This window comes from Phycodurus eques, chromosome 5, assembly GCF_024500275.1.
Source record: "Phycodurus eques isolate BA_2022a chromosome 5, UOR_Pequ_1.1, whole genome shotgun sequence".
In the NCBI taxonomy this organism is placed as follows: domain Eukaryota; kingdom Metazoa; phylum Chordata; class Actinopteri; order Syngnathiformes; family Syngnathidae; genus Phycodurus; species Phycodurus eques.
In genome coordinates this window covers 7706777-7727496 of record NC_084529.1, presented here as the reverse complement: position 1 = coordinate 7727496, position 20720 = coordinate 7706777, and the positions used below count along the sequence as shown (strand labels likewise).

The 20720-nt window shown below is 41.8% G+C and overlaps 1 protein-coding gene across 3 annotated transcripts; it reads right to left on the bottom strand.

Moving 5' to 3' along the window:
• Positions 1-1646: 1646 nt before the first annotated feature.
• On the bottom strand, positions 1647-19122 carry ano10b (anoctamin 10b). 3 transcript variants are annotated; one of them, XM_061677339.1, is made up of 16 exons: positions 18958-19122; positions 18779-18869; positions 16171-16418; positions 14954-15127; positions 14112-14249; positions 11944-12060; positions 10954-11070; positions 9981-10319; positions 8285-8467; positions 8053-8108; positions 7899-7973; positions 7578-7742; positions 4041-4232; positions 3830-3967; positions 3630-3746; positions 1647-2327 (listed from the first exon to the last, which is right to left on the bottom strand). In XM_061677339.1, the coding sequence occupies exons 3-16, from the start codon at positions 16409-16411 to the stop codon at positions 2304-2306; spliced, it is 2076 nt and encodes a 691-aa protein (XP_061533323.1). In that variant the 5' UTR covers positions 16412-16418; positions 18779-18869; positions 18958-19122; the 3' UTR covers positions 1647-2303. The 3 variants fall into 3 exon arrangements, with proteins under 3 accessions (XP_061533323.1, XP_061533325.1, XP_061533326.1); XM_061677341.1 differs by having other exon boundaries at positions 3872-3967; XM_061677342.1 differs by lacking the exon at positions 1647-2327 and having other exon boundaries at positions 3668-3746; positions 3811-3967.
• Between the last annotated feature and the right edge of the window lie 1598 nt (positions 19123-20720).

The window sequence follows — 20720 nt, the reverse complement described above, 5'->3', positions numbered from 1 at the left end:
ATCACCATATACCTCCATGTCGTGTCTTGGCTCTCGCAAGACACTGCTGTTCTCCTCTCGTTACCCTGATTGCACACAATACAGTACAGCACCTGGTAGCTTCTTACTGTTCATTTAGTAATATGAATTCTGTTGCATATTGGCAGGAGTCACTCCATGAGGATTTGTTTTGCCATGCGTACGTTCTGTATTTTCACATCCACTCATGTCTTATTTGAGGTCGAGATGATAAATGTAGATACATTTTGTACAGTGACAAGGGCCAAAGCTGTAGAATAAGCTACTGTATTATATATAGATATATATATGTGTACACACACACACACACACACCATATATATGTAGTCTCCCTGTAGCCTGCAGAGCAGCGTATATGTATTCATTTCTGCAGTTTAATGCCTGAATTGGGTATCCAACCTATGATGATCCCATCATATGGTCCCCGCTTATAGAAAGAGCGTGAAATCTAATTATTGCTCGTATTTCAGCAGCAATGTAAGCGTAACATTTGTACCAAGAACAGATTATATATGGTAGTGATTATTCCTATACAGTTGCAGCCTGCCTCTCCCTGGTGTATTATGTTGTCTACTGCTTTCGAATTGTAGGCCGTAGTCTCTCTGCAGCCCTGTACTTATTTTTCTGTATTTATTTATTAAAACTGATTAAATCCGTGGAACGGATGAGCTCTGCTTCATTTGTGAAGAGCAAAAAAAAAAAAGCAGCCTTTTTCACTCGTCTTTATTGTGATACAGCCCACGTTCACACCCGCTTTCGACCAGACACCCTGACTAAATTGTTCATCTTGAATAAACACATGCAGCACACTTGGTCTTAAGGTGCCTACTAGTGGCTAGAAGTGGAATAACTTTCTGCTCGAAACAGCGAGGCGCCATTGTTAGAGCAATGTTTTGGAAGAAGAAACCTCCACATTGTATGATTTGCCACATTCACATACTGTATGGATGATAGTCAATCTGCCAGCACTAAAGAGTGAACAGCACAATGTAGTAGAAGGCAAATTAGTGGTAATACTGCTGAGTTAAGTAGTCATTAGAGGCACAATACAGAATAGCAAGTGCATAAAAGCGCCACATCTGACAAAAAGAAGCAAAGTACAAGTGGTCTTTTGGTTTTTGCTTGTTACTCTCAAAATAACTTTTTTGTTGTTTTTGTTCTTACATCATGTTATAGATTCTATCGGTTCAATTGGCAGTATCATGATCTACTTTTTTGTAATATTTGGGGGCATTTTCCCAAATCGTGTGCATGTTTTGGTGAGCTTCTGTCGTCTCTGTAGGGGGCGAGCTGAAAATCACTGCCCAAAATTCAGAAAACACATTCGATCATATCATATCATTATTACAACCACTTCACCAAAGCAAATAATGAGTAGTAGTTTGAAGTACGTTCCTAAATCCTATCTAGGTTACAATAAAGAGAGTGTAGCTTTTAAAGTAAACTGCTGTTTACTGTGATATTTACCTATTGTCACTCGCTGGAGCTGAGATCACTTTGGACAATACACTGAACACAAATATTTACAAGAAAGCAGTGTCAGCGTGATAATAAATATTCTGACTCTCTGACCAAAACTCCCTTTCAACCACCCCTGGAACATATGCAATGTAAACCTTTTAAAGGCATTTCCTGTACAACAAACAGCGTATCCATTCAGTTTCCACATATTGTTCCAGAAAGGGACCACACGTTGAACATTCTAAAGTCTGAATTGCACTTTTAAGTGCGTGTGTGATAGGGAAGTGCAACTCAGAGGGTGTACATTGTTGATGCACCGTGTGGCTTAAAAGCAAGAAGCTTGGTGGAATTAAAGCTGCCAGTTGGGACTTTGAAGACAATCAATATTAATGTTGTTATGGGGGGGAAACCCTGCCTTGCACAGTTAAAAATTTGATTAGAAACAACTTTGCTTTTGATTTTTTCCATTTTTCTTAAATTCGTCCTCTTCCTGTGCATATACATATTATTTATTCCGCTGCTATAATTAGCCCTTTGAGCCTTTACTTTGCACTTTGGGTTCCTTTTTAGTCACATTGGATAGGATTTTCTTCATCTAAGGCTGATATAATATATATATCCCTAGTATGAATTTGAAATAAAATTCATTTTTTTCCCCCCCAATCTCAATAAAATAAACAGCATGTGACTTGTCTCCAAAGTATAAAATGGCACCTTTAAAAGTACCTATGAAGTGTATACGGGTACAGAAACATGCTATTAAAGCTCAAATTTGTTCTTTTTTTTCTGTGTTGTTGATCCGTTGCTCACACATTGAAACAGATTCAGGGTTCCTCAGAAGGCAGGTTCTGGAAGAGAAAGGAAAAATACGTTTTACAGGCTAAAATAAAAACCCCGAAAAGCTAAACACCGACTTTCGACACTAACAACACTGACTTTGTCTTTATACTTTATACACTAAGGATTGTGACTGTGTAATATGTGACGACATGCTCGCAAATGAGGCGATGAAACCTTCAAAACTGCCCCCCCCAAAAAAAGTAATTGAATACCTTGTGTCTAATTTCCGAAATGCCGTTTTTGTGAAGTAGGACTTTCTGCAATGACGCCGACCAAAACGTAGTAGACTGGACATCCAGTAAGCAACACACTTCAGGTGTCATTATCTTCTATTACTCAAGATTGGACTGCCTTGTTGAAGAGAAACAAGGACAGAGTCCCCACTACTTATAACAACTACATCCAGTGTAATGGTGAGTTGTATTTTTTTAATCACTTTAATCACAAGTCTAACCAGGATCTACTTGAATGCTCACAGTGGTTAGCATCTTGTTGTAAACCCTCTGTGTTTCTTGACTAGATGTTGACGGTATGCCAACCCTTTCATGAGTATTCTGGATTCAAAAGTGTTTTTTGTTTGTTTTTGTTTTTTTTCAGCCTAACAACAGCCTCCTTCGCTTGCACTGAGATCTCCTTGGGCTTGCTATTAGTAGCTCCAGTCACACGGCTGACAGATGCCAACTCGGTAATATACTGATGAAGGATAACAACTCCAGACTTAGATCTGGATCTTTTGTCTTGAAGTAGCAAGGGAATGGACCACGGTTCACCTCTTGTGAGTCAATTGTCCAAATACTCTTGAGCCCCTGAAAATGGAGATCATCGGCCTAAAATTAATTTAATTCTTAATAATGGTAAACAACACATTTTTGTACAATTACTTAAATTAAAGACGAAAACCCACACATAATCAGATCTTGATTTTTGAACGTCACTCCTTTTGAAGGGATGTCTAGTTTTATCCATTTTGTATAGCGCTTATCCTCATTAGATTCAAAGGTAAGATGGGTTAAGGTTAGGTTAGGTTTGGTTAGGTTATCCTATCCCAGCTGACTTTGGACTTCACCCTGGACAGGTCACCAGTCACAGGACACATATGGACAACAGCCATTTACCCTCACATTCACGCCGACGGACAATTTAGAGTCTTCTATTAACCAAATATGGATTGTGGGAGGAGGCCAGAGTTCCTGCAGCAGAGATTTCAATGCCAAACCTCAGAACTGTGAGGCAAACGTGCTAACCACATGGTCCACTGTGCTGCCCTGTACGAGCAGACATACTTGTAAATATAAGGCGAAAGTGCTGACCTGCTGTCGTAAAGCCTGCATGGATGTGTACTGCATGTGGGCTTTCTTTTTTCTGATCCAGTCTGGTTCATCCGGAATGAGGGCTGCCACAATCACCTTGACTATGATGAGAACATGCTGTAAAAAAACAAACATTGCAGTTAAACATACGCAGCAGCTAAGTCACGCGTCTAAGTCTTACATATGAGGATCCGTCAGACCTCGGCCATAATGGCCATCAGCACAATGTTGGTGCTGCTCACGTGGCCCTCGTGATGCAACCTTTGCAATTGCGGCGACAGCGTCAGCAGCCAGCAGTTTGACATGACCGCGACGAAACTCAGGATCTCAAAAGCAATCTGAAGGACAAGACAAAGACATCAGTTGTCTACTCGCAATTGCAAAAAGTTGTGTGCCGTGCACTCTGCTGACCTGCCATACACCCATGTTGGCCACGGGGGCGGAGAAGGACTTGCGGAAGAGTTTGCAGATCTTGTAGGCGTCGGAGCGGATCTCTGTGACGTTGTTGATGAGCAGCAGCACGGCCGTCAGAGGGTAGACGCACGAGAAAAGACTCAGATAGCCGAACTGCACCAGGAGCTCAATGTACTCTGCAAACAGGCCCTGGTGTAAAACGCAAACTTGTCAAAACCACTCAAGCTCTTCAAGATAATATAGACATGGGTCAGTGTGTGAAGTGTATTTTATATTTAACATTGAGCAAAAATTAACATACATAAATAAACATGTTTTTATAGTGCTGAGTGTGACTGTCTACTTCCTGGCCAGGGGTACAGCAACTTGATTTTGTCACATGCCCATTGTTTGACTCTTGACAATGAGTGACTATACAGTGGAGGAAATACTGTAATGATTTGATCCCTCACTGATTTTGTAAGTTTACCCACTGACAAAGACATGCACGGTCAATAATTTTGAATGGAAGGCGTATTTTAACAGGGAGAGAAAATATCAAAAGGAAAATCACATAAAACAAAAGATTCTAAATTATTTTGGAATTCATTGTGTGAAATAAGTATTTCAGCCCGTATCAAAACATTACTTGGTGGAGTTTCTTGTAGTTGATCACCAGGTTTACACACATCTCGGGAAGAGTTTTGGACCACTCCTCTCCAAATCCTTACGGTTTAGAGGCTGCGCCTTGGCAACTCGAAGCTTCAGCTCCCTCCAGAGATTTTCTACGGGATTTGGGTCTGGAGACTGGCTAGGCAAGGGATGGGAAAACTACAACCCGAGGGCCACATCTGGCCCATTGATCATTTCAATGCGGCCCGCCAAAGATTGGTACAGAATCGCCCATATCAAAATCATGACTACATTCATTTGACCTTGTCCTGTAATGCCCCGTGGTTCCACCAGGTAGCGCTGTAGGTACAGTGATACATTGACTTGACTTTGGCTGTTCTGTTTTTACTCTGCTTCTGCTCTTAACCCTTCTTCAACCATGAGTGGGCGGGCCAAAGAAAAGAAAAGTCGAAAGTCAGTGCCGAGTGTTTAATATAGAATGGACTACTAAATACTTTTTCACTGAAGTCCGGTCAAAGGCTGTATGTCTAATTTGTGAAGAAACCATTGCGGTTTTAGAGGAATAGAACATCAGCAGTCAATTTTCCACCAAGCATGCTGATTATGCTAACAGCCAATCAACGCAGGAACTGATGGCTACGGCTCAGCGGTTAAAATCAAGCTTGCAGGCTCAGCAAAACACCTTTATCTGACAAAGTGCCATCCAAGATTCAGTCACACAAGACCCTGAAACAGCGCCACGGGAGCTGCAGATGGAACTGATTGATCTCCAGTGTGATACTGTCTTAAAAGAGACGTTCAACTCAAACTGGATGAGTTTTATGCTTCATTCAGCGCAGACAAATTTCCAAAAATCTGGAATATGGCACAAAGGATGCTGGTGGTATTTGGCTCTACATATGTGTGTGAAGACTTTTAGTGTGATGAACACCAACAAAACATCCTACAGATCCCAGCTGAGTGATGAACACCTCAGATGTGAGGCCATGGAGAAAGACGGACGGCTTTGAGGAAATTCTGGTCCACCATCTGGTGTCTCAGGAGGGGGGGAGCAGTGCACCATCAACACTGTGTATAGTGGGCATGGGATGCTGCTGATCTCGACTCGGGACGCTGTGAGTCCCTTCCCATGAGGAAGCAGAGTCTAGTTTCTCTGAGGCGGGCTCTCCTATCTCTGGGGTTGAGGTCACCGAGGTGGTTAAAAAGCTCCTCGGTGGCAAGGCCCCGGGGGTGGATGAGATTCGCCCTGAATTCCTAAAGGCTCTGGATGTTGTGGGGCTGTCCTGTTTGACATGCCTCTGCAACATCGCCTGGACATCGGGGATTGGCAGACTGGGAAGGTGGTCCCCCTTTTTAAGAAGGTATGAGGGTATGTTCCAACTACAGGGGAATCACACTCCTCAGCCTCCCCGGTAAGGTCTATTCAGGGGTGCTGGAGAGGAGGGTCCATCAGGAAGTCGAATCTCAGTTTCAAGAAGAGCAGTGTGGTTTCGTCATGGTCCGTGTAACAGTGGACCAGCTCTACACCCTCGGCAGGGTCCTCGGGGGGCATGGAAGTTCGCTCAACCAGTCTACATGTGTTTTGTGGACTTGGAGAAGGCGTTCGACCGTATCCCTCCCGGAGTCCTGTGGGGGGTGCTTCGGGAGTATGGGGTACCGAATCCCCTGATACGGGCTGTTCGGTCCCTGTACGACCGGTGTCAGAGCTTGGTCCGCTTTGCCGGCAGTAAGTCAGACTCGTTTCCGGTGAGGGTTGGACTCCACCAAGGCTGCCCTTTGTCAGCGATTCTGTTCATAACTTTTACGGACAGAATTTCTAGGCGCAGCCGGTTTGGTGGCCTCAGAATTTCATCTCTGCTTTTTGCAGATTATGTGGTTCTGTTGGCTTCATCAGGCCGTGATCTCCAACTCTCACTGGAGCGGTTCGCAGCCGAGTGTGAAGCGGCTGGGATGAGAATCAGGACCTCCAAATCTGAGACCATGGTCCTCATTCGGAAAAGGTTGGAGTGCCCTCTCCGGGTCAGGGATGAGATCCTTCCCCAAGTGGAGGAGTTCAAATATATTGGGTTTTTGTTCACGAGTGAGTGAAGAATGGAACAGGAGATCGACAAGCGGATCGGTCTGCAGTGATGCGGACTTTGTGTCAGTCCGTTGTGGTGAAGAAGGAACTAAGCCCAAAGGCGAAGCTCTCTATTTACCTGTCGATCTACATTCCTACCCTCACCTATGGTCATGAGCTGTGGGTCGTGACGGAAAGAACAAGATCCCGGATACAAGAGGCTGAAATGAGGTTCCTCCGCAGGGTGGCCGGGCTCTCCCTTAGAGATAGGGTGAGAAGCTCGGTCATCCGGGAGGGGATCAGAGTAGAGCCGCTGCTCCTCTGCATTGAGAGGAGCCAGATGAGGTGGCTGGGGTTTTTCTGATTTGGATGCCTCCCGGACGCCTCCCTGGTGAGGTGTTCCGGGCACCGGGAGGAGACCCCGGGGACGACCCAGGACACGCTGGAGAGACTATGTCTCTCGGCTGGCCTGGGAACGCCTCGGGATCCCCTCGGAAGAGCTGGAGGAATTGGCTGGGGAGAGGGAAGTCTGGGCGTCCCTGCTAAAGCTACTGCCCCCGTGACACAACCTCAGATAAGCGGGAGAAAATGGATGGATGGATGGATGGATGTTTTTGTCTGCTTTGGGATTCACATGTCAGCTGAAGCCAACCCTAACGTTCTCATTTATATTGCTGACCTGACTGCAGACAGCAGGGCAAAACAAGGCAAAATAAAAGCAATTACAAAAAAGTATAAATACAACAAACTGTACTATGTGATAAACAAAACATATACACCAAGCATAAAACAAAATATGACGCAAAAACATGACATTAAACATAAAATAATACATCAGTTTCATATTTAAAAACTGCACTCACCGGGAACACAGGCAGTGTGATTTGATTTCTAAATTTGTCCTCCTCTGGGTCATCTTCACTCTCCTTCCTGTGGGGAGCGCTAACGAAGCGGTCCACCAGGAAGGGCACCACCACCTCTGTCACCTGGTTCACCAACTGGGTAACGACCAGCAAAGACGCCAGGCGCTACACACAGGGGGAAATTATTCACATGGGCCACCAGACTTGATTGTTTGTATTTATTTTTTTGTTAAATTTTATAGTTTGCCCTTTTTCAGGCAGGCTCTGCTGGACTGTACATATGTGGCTAGTGAGTGTAGTAATGGGGAGGTCAGCTGTTACCTTACGAAGCAAAGGCACATCCTGCTTGACGAATGCAATGTGAAAGAGGACTGCAAAGTAGTTGAAGAATGTGAACTGAGGAAAGAGAAAAACGGTTGAGTCATCAGACAGTTGGATGGCGTTAAACTGGTCCAAGAGAAAGGAGGAAACTCACCACCAAGACTTTGGCTGTTAGGTGGTTCTGGAAGGCAGACTCTTCTCTGTGGTTCTCTTAAAGGACACATGTACAGTATGATGTTGAAATTAGCCGGTGGTCACATCACACAAGTGCTATTCATTTGGAGTCTGGACACTGAGGGGTGAACATCCTCTCGTTTTGAAAAATGGTCACTACAGGCTTAGAATAAGTTCTTCAATACAGTTACAAAGTCTTGTTGTTCACGCACCAAATTCAGTCAGAGACTGGGCCACGGTTTTGTAAACAGTAGCCAGCACATTCGTGTAGACAATGTGAAGCACAGAGGGTGCGTAGAGTAACGTCTGAGACACCATTGAGTCCCATTCTTCATGGAGCCACATCACCTGGTTTTCCCCCCAGTAGAAACACAGCATACCGAGGACCACCATGCCTGCAGACACACATGAGACTGGACTTCAAGACCCTGGAAGTCATCCACAGGTCATAGGAGCTTAGACACCTTTCAAGATTAAAGTGGCATTCACTCTGAAATTGGCATTAATGTATCAATTTGCAAATCCCAGATAAGAAAATATAGGTTAATCCCAAAAGAGGCTGTTTTGATTTATTTGTTTAATTATTATTTGATATAGCCTCATTCCAGATTTAATAAATCTCCTTTACGAAGGTTTTCCGGTCTGGTCCAGGACAACAAGTGTGGGTAGGAAACAAGTCAAATCCGAGCATTTATTTTTTAGCTTGGGAACTGTCTTCTGAATACATTTGAGAAAAAAACAACAACCTACAAATTTATCGGTGGACGACGGCCATTGCACATTGCGATTGCATTCCACTGAGATTACTGTGAAATGCTGTTGCCAAGCTGCAATAGCAAATACTGTGAATATTGGCACTTATTCAATAGCTTTGGACTTAAAAACGATGTCTCCAGGACTAAACTAAAAAAAAAAAAAAAAACTCCATTATACTAGTAATTTTAGGGTTGTATTTTCATATATTTGATTTTCAGTCAGATTTTGGCCTGCTCAAATTGTGGTCAAAACCTCTGTCGGCCTGCCTGATGTCAGCGACAGAAGACGAGCACATTTTCTCACAACAGTGCGTGATCTTTTGTCGCTTCACGAATCTATACTATTGGTCTGTCCCAAAATCTGCTATTTTTAAGCAACAAGTGGTGAAAATAGAACAAATCTATAAACACTCCCGAAGGTTTAAAATGTCGGAGAAGTGTCGAAAAGTAGCCTAGTTCCTCGTTCTCTGGAAGAAAGCCGTGTGTCGTAATGATTGCCTATATTGAAAGTCTGGATGGTTTTTTTTGTTGTTTTTTTTCAAAGACAATAACGAGTGAAAATAGGGAGGTTAGATATTTTTGAGTTGGCTTGTTTTGTTAAAATCGATCGCTGTTGTTAAAATCAATTTTGTTGATTTAAAAGGGGCGTTCCCACGGCAATTAATTATTTACTGATAGCTCCGAAATGGATTGATATTATTGGCAATGACTGCCAGATTAATTTCCTTGAGCAAAAAAAAATAGATATTACAGGTTCTTTAAACCGCTCAGAGGCGTGAATGTGAGTGTGAATTATTGTTTGTGTATACGTGTCATATAGTTGACTGCCAAGCAATCCAGCTTGCACGCTGCCTCTCACCGAACGCCAGACGCCGTAGGCTCCAACTCACCTGACTGTAATGAGGACAAGCGCTATGGAAAATTGATCATTGAATGGATATTTAGTACGTGAGATGTCATGACATCATTGGCGCAGCATTGCTGTTTGATTAGGCTGCTACAATAAAAGCTTAATACGAGGTCATTTGGCCTGATTAAGCCAGAAATGTTCTATAGTTCAAATCTGTTAAGCATTGACATAGCTAATAAACCACAAACAAATGGAATAATAATTTGCAAAGCTTGTCACTTTCAACCCAGTCGGGCGTCATACCCAGAAACAGTCCGACCACCGGGATGGAGACCAGCGCCGTCCGCAGATCCCTCTGCCATTCAGGAAACAGGGGCTCCACACGGCCCGTGACAGGGTTCAACCCAAGATCACCGTGGAAACCGGGCCGAGGCTCTGCGAAGCGCTCGGCGAGGTGAAGGGTCCCCCAGCGGTAAGACATGGACGAGCTGCGACGCTTCCACAGCTCCATGAAGACAGTGGACCAGAGCATGCTGAACACAGCCTGGATCATGTGACCGCTGACGGCCAGTCCAGACTCCTCGTTGTAGATCTCGGCTTGCGAGCCAGCCACTGCCTCCACCGCTTCCTTCTGCACCTCACCTTGGGAACAACACAAAACACTTCAAGTATGACACACAATTATACACATATTGTCAAGACGTGTGGGACAGGAGAAGATTGAGGAAATGACTGCATTCTCATCTGCCGCTACTGTTCTTCAGTCCTAACTTATGAATAATAAAAAATAAAAAATGTATGTTGGATTTGAACATATTATATTACAACGTGACCATTTGCACAATTAAAAAATGCCACCTTCATAAAGGTAATAATGCTCAGTTTTGATGGATGGTACTGTATTTTATTGTGGTTCGTTTGAAGTTGTCTAAAATGGCATTGCACCATAGTGAGGGTTGATTCCATTGTTTTGGTTGCTAAATTAATAAATCTCTGACAGTGTCAATCAAAACAGGATTTTAATGATGAGTCATGTTTTATAGATACATTATACTATTATACTATTTTTCAAATAGATGTGATTTCAACAATCTGTTGATAAAATGCTTGTAGTGAACCTTAGATGAAATGGTGGGTAGAATTATTGGCATTACAGATTCATAATTTAAAAAAAAAAAAAAAAAGTCAGACTATGCTACAAAACTGCCTGCAACAAATTGGAGGGGGGGAAATGAAAAGATTCAAAAGTCACTTAAATGTTGCTGCATATACTTACTGGAGAAGTATGTGATGGAAAGACCCAGCATAGCAGGTGGCAGCAGAGACCAGGTGTAGAAATCAAGGAAGCTGAAGTAGAAGCCCACTGCGCTTCCAAAATATGCATTGACTGAATCTGATAGCGAAGCAGACAAAAGAAAATATTGAGTCACGCAAAACTAACACAGTAAATAGCATGCATTACGGGTCACTTATGACTATACGTCCTGTTGGGTTGTGGAGACACTCAGCAGTCACAATATTAGGTCCTACTCCACAGTCTAATGAGATCCAATGCAAGAGTTATCAAAATTCAGTCTTTGCAATGACATAATGAGAGGTATTAATGCATGTTGTTTATTATTGTGGTTGTACTTTTTAGTGGTACAAAACTGAGAAGTGTTCCTTACATTTCATGCAGCTTCATTTTGTTTTTTGTTTTTTGCAGTCGTATATCACTGCAACCACAGTAATATACATATTGTTGTTTGTTTTGATCTAAAAGCTGTATTTTGATATACTGATGTTGTAGCCAGTGAGTTTACATCAGGTGACGCTACCATATCTGCTCTGCTACGCATGTAACTAATCACTGTTGAAGAATAAACCCTCTGTGTTCCCACACAGGACAGCCATCTTCTGGAAGGACAATGCGTCCCCTCACTGTGATTTTATAGGTGGGGGAATGGCATCCATCCAACCATTCATCCATTTTAGGCCACTTATCCGGACTTGGGGTCACAATGGTTGGTTGAACAGAGTAGGCCAACTACCTCGTATGATTCCTCTCGAAAAGAAGAAGGAGGAGGAACAACGCAGAAGATATCGTTCAGCCACATGTATTGTGAATTTATGATCATTACCACGCTGTTAATGGGAATAAGTAGAATTTCTGGTTAAAAATGACTGCAAAATATCACCAAACACCATGGATGTCGCTTCAGACAAACACAAATGAATTAGTAGAGCCGTGTGTGTTTGTCTGTGTCAGTCATGCACATCCACCTACCCAGTGGTTGTGACAGCTGGTTCCCAGAGTACCAGGATTTACTGAGCTCTTTCAGTTTTACCCGGTTATGAAGAGGGAACGTGTCCACGACCACACCAGCGGAGCTCATCTTCTGCCCTGCAAATATCCACTCAGGATTACACATTTCATCAAAACAACACATAGAGTGAAGGTCCTGAACTGTGCGGTAACCAAGCCATTATCATCACACACAAACAGGATATAGTAACATAAACATACACGCAATGGCAGGGATGCTGAGGGAAGCATTTTCAAGATTGAAAGTGAGAAACCAAGAACAGCTGAGGTCAGCAAGTCATAGACATTGTACAACTGGATACTGGCTGAAACGTGGGAGCAAAAATCTACATACCTGACATTACAGTTAAAAATCATTTACAGATTTTTAGATCACATCATTTCAGGAGATGATTGCAATATCAACTATCATGACGTTGTAAAAGAGGTCATGTGTATGTGCATTTTCATGCAGCCAATAGCAGCGCATTGAAACCTTAACAATAAAAATATACTGTTAAATGGCAATTATAGCATTGAGGTAGACTTTTTGATATAGCTCTTGTACAATATGTGCTTGCTGTGTTAGGTCAGTAGTCCCTCGTTTGCAGGGGTTACATCCCAGAAGCCCCTGTGATAGACAAAAATCCACAGAGACCATATATTTATTTTATTATTTATATATATTTTAAAGCTTCATAAAAAGAATACCAATACAAAATATGCATGCGAGGTACAGGAAATATTTTTGTCCAGTTGGAGTTGCCGTCCCTACATTCTACACTGTAGTATCTGTGACTTTGAATGCAGGTTGATTTAGTTGTGTTGGCTCAGGATAGTGCTCGCTGTTAAGTGGCTAACCATTAGCCAGTTACTCGGCATAGGTTATGGCCATCGGAAGCTCGTGAATAAATGCGTTTATTACATGTTTATTTTCTTACCATTTGTTCAATAAAGTGAATGAAAGGGCACTGATGGCTGTGTCTATCCTTGACCACCTGTGAAGGGATTACAATTCGTTCAAACTAGTGGTGGTAGGCTATATTAAATTAGCTAATGATGTTTACTTTACCATAGACGTGCAATTGCGCAAGCCAGTTCTGCATTGCAATAGACATATTGACTTTATCTTCTTTTTTTAAGTGTGAAATCATCCCAAATTTTGGACATTTTCCTCCTGACTCACGTTTATTGCTACATGAGTCTGTAATAGCGGTGCCTGTGGAAAAACGATCACCACAATATCCCGCAATATAGCAAAACATCCGCAATATAAAATTTTATATGTACAATTCAAACATTTTGTGATAAAGTGAAACCGCAAAAAAGTGAACCGTGATAAGACGAGGGACGACTCAAATCTTACCGACATGATGGGCACTACTTTATATCTATTGGGGATAAGAAAGAGAAAGGGCATCACATGTGGTGTCCCCAAGGGTCAATTATTGTCCCACTGTTATTCAATCTTTACATGCTCCCACTTTTTCAAATCATACATAAACATTTTTACATTTTGATTTGTCTCCCATACATTCCCTCATTCACTGTATCGTTGATATTTACCAGCGGGATGACAGATAAAAAAAATTTACAATTTAACAAACACAAAATATAAATACTCATCTTTGGTGCACAGGTTCACAGAAATAAATTCGCAAAATCCCTATCACTGGACAGTAAAAGTGAAGCCCAAAATCTGAGCGCAATCATTGACAGTAATTTTAATTTCAAACGTCATGTCAACTACATCACAAAATCAGCCTTCTACCATCTGAAAAACATTTCCAAATTAAGGGGCTTCTTCTCAATCGAAGACTGACAGATGTCTCTGTGTGTGTTTATGCTGCCCATGTGCGTCATGAGCATGTAAGTATGAAGGAAAATGTATACTGTATGTGTTACAGCTTTGAGTTGCATGTTTTTTCCTATATATATGTTATTTGCACTATTATTGCTAGCACTATTGTTTTAACCATTGTAAAGCACATCGGGTTTGCCTTGTGCCTGAAAATGCTCTTTATAAATAAATTGATTGATTGACTGACTGTATATGCCGTTTATCCCAAATGATTTGTTGAAAGAGACCATCCAATACTGTTTAATCTCAGCACAATTTCCATCCTATTCTATTTTACTGTAGCACTCACAAATGTTGTCTCGGTGCTGAAGGGTGTACTTGTCAGCCAGTCCAGGTATCCTCACATCCCTCTGCGCACGCAGACCCTCCAGCTCATACTTTACTATGTACTGTCTCTCAGCCAGCGTCAGGAAGATCTCCATGTTGTCTGTCACACAGGGATGGGAACAGCCGGAGAGACAAACTCTTAAGTGTGAAGTATGCCATTATGCTGAAATGTTATGTTCCTGCTCTCAAATTCACAGAATGTAGGAAGCCATGTCCAGAAAAACATGGCCACCAAAAAGAGGACCTGCAGCATACTGTACCTGTCAATAATTTGATATTAGATTAAAAGACTCCAGATGCTTCAAAAGGGAATTAACGATTAAAAACATTTGTTTTCCTTCTTAACACAGTGACTGCAGACAACATTTGTTTATCTTACACTGAAGAAGATATTAATGAGAATCAGAGTCAAGTCAGACCAGACAACTGGCACGGCTTGCAATCAAATTTTAAAGGATCTATTTAAAAATAAAATGAAAATTTGTGAATTCATTAAATACATAATTATCATTAGTTTATCACACTACTATTATGTTGTACTATATGATGCACAAACAATATTTTTATTCATAATTTAAGTAAGTGAAACGCATTTCATAAAGTATGTTGTATTTATTTTTTTTTTTTTACTGCATTTAATTGTCTAAATTTTTTTAACCGAAATTCAGCGGTTCTCAGGTGCATTTGTTTTTCAATATTAGCAATTAATCTGAACATTAGTCATTTTACTACTCAGAGTATCGTTAGATTTCTTCTTCTCACTTATTATCCCTACGTTCCTATGTCCGTCTTTCTATTGGCTACCTGAGTGTCTAAAGTTGTCTCTGTCGTCGTATGAGAACGTCTCCATTTCCCCGGTGTTGTACGTCTTGCACAGACCCAACTCCTCGGTGGCTTGTAGCAATGTGCACCGCGGGGCAGAGACCATGATGATATCACCAGTGGCATCTTCACCCGGATGGGCCAGTAATGATGCACCTGGGCGAGTGGAGGAGAGTTAGTCACGCTCTCATTTTGAAATCTGTGCACCAAAGGGGAATGAACAAGAACATAATTGGCTTCTTCTGTGCTCCTTTGAAAGAAATCCACCTTCTCCCACTGGTTGATGAGTTTTGGTTTAACTTAACATGTTGATGTGACATCCAACTGAGCAAAATATCTGTTTGTTTGTCGTGTACATCCATACACATCAGATTGGTGCTAGTGCTGCTAGTTAATATCCTGTACTTCAACCGCATTGCTGAAACAAATCGGTGCCAGGACAATGTGACATCAGTGAGATCGGGGAAGTCATGTGGAAAGATTGACCTCATGTTTGCATAGCACTGTATTCTAGTAGTTTTTTTTTTGGTTTGTTTGTTTGTTTTTTTGGGGGGGTGAAAATTGGCCTATAATGCATATCCTCATGGCGGCCTTGGATGTGCTGGAGCGCATCCGAGTTGACTTAGGGCGACAGGCAAGGTATTGTACCCCAGGGGCCGGTCACCAGCCAAACATAAACAAAGGACCATTCTCACTCAACTTTATAAGCAGGAGAGGAAGCCAACGCACCTGGAGAAAACAGTTAAACTGCCGAACTCAGAAGTGTGAGCCACCTTCGTATTTGAAGTTTGGTAATCATTATCTTTTTTTGCTGATTGGCGAGACGCCCTTTACAGTTGTATGAAATAATGCAGGAAAACATTTAACACGTTAAGTGCAAGGGTGCAAGGTCAAAACCATGCTCCCTACAAATGACCTGATGAGCGTTACGAAATGGTTAACCAAACTAAAGGTCAACCTACGTACAGTATTTGATTTGCACATTTGTCCACAACCCAATTTGTTGTCGGCATTTAACTATCCCTGAGGAGCAGTGGTCAGCAAGCATGTTGTATAGCCTGACCCCTGATGAAAGGAACTGGCTGACATGTTTTTGGTTCTATGGGGGGAATCCCAACTGTAAATAGAGTCTTGGACCCTAAGAGTCATCATGAATATTTGTCTTTCCTAAGGCGTTCATGCTTGTTCCATGAACTCACCTCCATCTTTCTGAGGAGTGCCAATCAACTTGAGGAGCCACCTTTTTGTCTCAGGACGGACCTTCTCGCCAAGTTTCACCAGAACCAGTGGCTCGACCCGCTCTGACACACAACAGGGGCAGCTAACCTTCGTCCATCCCGGCCCTGTTGTCGGAGCACCCGGGGGTTTGTCACGAGGCGACTTCTCAGGGTTCTCCTCGGAGATACTTCCTCCATCTTCGTCGCATCCTGCCTTACTCATGATGGCACTTAGACAAAAAGTGGACACGTGGGAGGGGGGGGGGGGGTTACAGCAGTCGTACAAATGAGGTCCCAGTGACATAAATTAATGTGCCAGATTGTTTGTTTCACAAAATTGCTTGCTTTACAAGTAACATTTTGAAATAACCAAGAGAAACAGTTTGGCAAAGGGGAAACGAGAGAAAATGAAAGATTACCGTACATCAAATTAATTAATTCTAAGATGAGAAAAAAGAAGAACTGTACTGTATTGACTGCATTGGAAGCTGATTGGAGTACTCAGTACAGCAGTCGTTTGGTGGTTGGAAATAGTGCAACCGCCACCACTCTTGTAATATTAACATAGTAACGTTGGATTTTTAAAACCTCACCGTAATGAAATGAATTACAGCAAAATGTGTCATCGTGATTCGTGTGAAAATACGAATCTCAATTATTTTTGCATAAAACAGCAACATTTTCCAAAGGTTTCACACCTTCGTTGGATATATTTTGAATATACATTAGGAGGTCATATTTACTGAAATCAAAAGCTGTCAAAAACATCAAGTCAAATTTCACGATAACATCTATCCTATATAAAAATGATCCTCGCTAGGTTTGCGGGTGTGCCTTCTATGCGAACTTGTTCAAAGTTCAGTTCACCGTCCAAAAATGAACTACTTCAGTTCATAGTTCAAAATTTCGAACCAAGTTCACTGGTCTAAAAACAAACTAGTTCATAGTTCTTTTTTTTCAATATGTTGTTGTTGTTGAGGGGTTATTAACCTCAAGACACTGGCATTTCATTTCCCCATTGTTGCCACCCATTCAGTCCGCACTCGTAGCCAGCTGCAGCTTTCCCCCTTCTATGGATGTCCCGATACAACTTTTTCACTTCCGATCCAATACCAATATTGCAGGCTTGGGTTTTGGTCGATATCGATATCGGTCTGATCCGATTTCAGCAATAATCATACATAATTGGCTTATTTTGTAGTATCGAATGTTAGAAAAGGCTTGATCAAGCGATATTACTCAAACAGAAAACAATAATCAGCAACAGTAGGTAGGCAGGCGACCAGTTCAGGGTGTACAGCTGGGATACGTAGTCATCCGCGACCCTAGTGAGAATAAGTGGTACAGAGAATGGATGGATGGATTATACATATTAATAACACGCAGAGTGAAATATCAAGCATTATTTTTTACAGTATATTAAAGGCGGATTGTTTTTCACTTCAATTTGATTTTATTGCCACAGCACCAGCAACACGTTTATTTTGGGGGTTGGAGTTTGCCGTGCTGAACGTTTATTAGGGTTGGGAATCGTTAACCTCCCCATCCATTCATTTCTATAGTGCTTGACCTTCTAAGGATCGTGGGTGAGATGTGGTTACACCCTGGATTGGTCATTAGCCAATCGCAGGGCACTCATTTACAAATTAGAGCTTTCAATGTGCTTCACATGGATGTTTCTGGAATGTGCGAGGCAGCTGGAGTATCAACAGAAAACCCAGACAAGCGCTGGGAAGAACATGCGAAACTCCGCACAGGAAGGCTGGAACTTACAAGTCCAAACCTCAAACCTTAGAACTACGAGGCAGAAACGCTAAACTCGACGTTACTGTGCTATGTGTTATCACAATAGCTTTCCAAAGATAACAATAATACACAAGACAGCGTCTGTGATAATCGATATATTGGGATGAAAACCATCTACAATGTTTTATGTTTCGGCCGACTTAAATAATGAGTATAAATCCAAACATTGGTCGTTTAGATTGGCCAATAATGTCTGACTTTGCTTTTATTCATCAATAGTGAACCACAAGATACGATCACATTATCCCTATTTTGTCTCACATCTAGTGTTTATAAGAAACTGATTAGCTTATTTAGCTCCGTGATAAGGCCAAAATATTAGCACAAGCTCTCATTGTGATGCAATGCAGGAGTATACTGCTGCAACAACTGCAATAATAAACAGAGACACAAAATGTCATTATTTGTCTCATTATTTCTCTAAAGGCAGGATTTTTTTACATTGTACCGGAGCTCATTTGATTATGCAGGTGTAACAACTGAAGTGTTCTGTGAGTGTATTGCATGATAATAACACAACACAACTTGGGTCTTATATTATGGGGGCTGAATGTTCAACATTGTGCATCCATGGACTTGAAAAGTCAAAGTATCAGTGACAGCGACTTGTTTCGGTAGACGTATCAAACTGTACTGCACTGAGATACTGACAGGCCAAAAAAGGCCAGTGAGGATAGACTGCGGTTGCCGAGCACTTGGCTTGTACTATGATTACATGGACTCCCAGGAGCAAGAGAAAGTGACGTGAAAAGTGACGAAGAGGATTAATTAGGAAATACAACACCTGGCGGGGCCTGGATGATGAGCGTCTGGTCTCCGGTCGTTCAGCAGGCCTCCGGCAGGCCCACCCCGACCACACCGCACCGCACCCCCTCCTGTTGTGGAACATGAAGAAAGCTTCATCTCGTCAGCTTTGTTGAAAACACAGCAGAAACAACACTCTCTGACTCTGCACACACTTACTCAGCCCGCAGAGTCCTCACAGCTTTCCTCTTTATGTGCATACGTTTTTGTGTATATGTGTGCGTGTGTGTGTGTGTGTGTGTGTGTGTGCATGTATGGCAAGAATGCAGAGGAACTTCCCTAGACTGCAGGGTGTGGAGGCTTGTTTGGTTAATATTCAGGCTCCTCCCTCAGGCCCGCTCGCTGCCTTACTGCTGCTGTTGTTGCAACCCAGGGTCCTACTGCTCCACACGTCGCTGTCAGTGTGTGATTGGTCAGCATCTCTTGCTCTCTATCTCTCTCATACACACACACACATACACACAGTTGCTGCGGACACAAACGGCGGTGTAGGTTGCGAGTGAAAAGTCAAATTCATACAGTGTAATTCAAATACTTCATATTCCGCTGAAAAAAAACAGAGCAGTCATTTCCTTATAACCTTAAACTGATATCATATGTAGTACAGTTTGCACAGTTGGAAACAGATGTTCACATAAAGTCATTAAAAAGACACGTGGCCTTTTTTCTCACTGATATGAAATCAGATTGAACTTTTCCTGTTTTAGGTCAGTTAGGATTACCAAAATGATTGTTATTTGCTAAATGCTAGAATAATGAGAGTTTTTGTTTTTTTGTGTTTTTTTCATTACTTTCTTAAAAGTCAGTGGTTTACATACATTTCATTAGTATTTGGTACCATTGCCTTTAAAGTGTATAACGTTTTGGAGATCCTTCCAAAAGCTTCTCACAATAGAAGGCAGGAATTTTGGCTCATTCCTCCTGACAAAGCTGGTGTACTGGTGTCGCCCACTAAAGATAAAAATTCTTTAAAAAAAACTAATTGTTCTTTCATTTTTGCGATCAAAATATGTATAAAAATTGTAATTTTAAGTCACTTTTAACAGATATTACAAACCCTTTATTCACCAAATCCCTCGCTTAATATTAATAGAATAATAGCTGTATACTTGAATATTTGATGGCCAAAAATTTCCGCAACTTCTGATTGTAAATTGAATTAGTTTATTTAAAAAATACTGATTACAATCCCTCAATGGGAAATTCAAGTTACACTTTGATGTATCTACATTTTGTGTTGCACACCACACAAAGAACCAAATCACACCATCAAAATGAATCGACGGTGGACATTCCAACAGGATAATGATCCAAAACATACTGCCAAGGAAACTATCATTTGGTTTCAAAGAAAAAAAATAATAAAGCTGCTAGAACATCTGACTTGCCAAACATCTGACTTGAATCCAATTGAAAATCTATGGAAAGAACTGAACCTCAAGGTCCATAAAAGAAGCCCACGGAACCCTCAAGATTTGAAGACTGCTTGTGTCGAGGAATGGGCCAAAATCACACCAGCCCAATGCATGCAACTAGTTTCTCCATACAGGAGGTGTGCACCATTGCTGAATGGGACAAGCTGGAAAAAAAGAACATAACGACAGAAGTGTTTTGCATGTCGAAGAGCAACCAATCAAAGGACATGGAAATGCTGATGTCAGCAAAGGCCAGCTCGCTGACCTTGGGAGGACAAATTTGAAATCTGATTGGTTAAAGAAAAATTACCACTGCCAATCTAGTCTAAATTGCATTGGCCAGCAGACTTTTACTGATTCTGAAAGCTCTATTCTTGGCAGATTATACTGACATGGCAATACATACATCCTGACAAGTGATTGGCCCAAAAAAGAAGAAGTCGAATCATCTTTCATTATCATGAACATGCATGCATGTTCTCTGTGTTTAACCCATCACAGTGAACA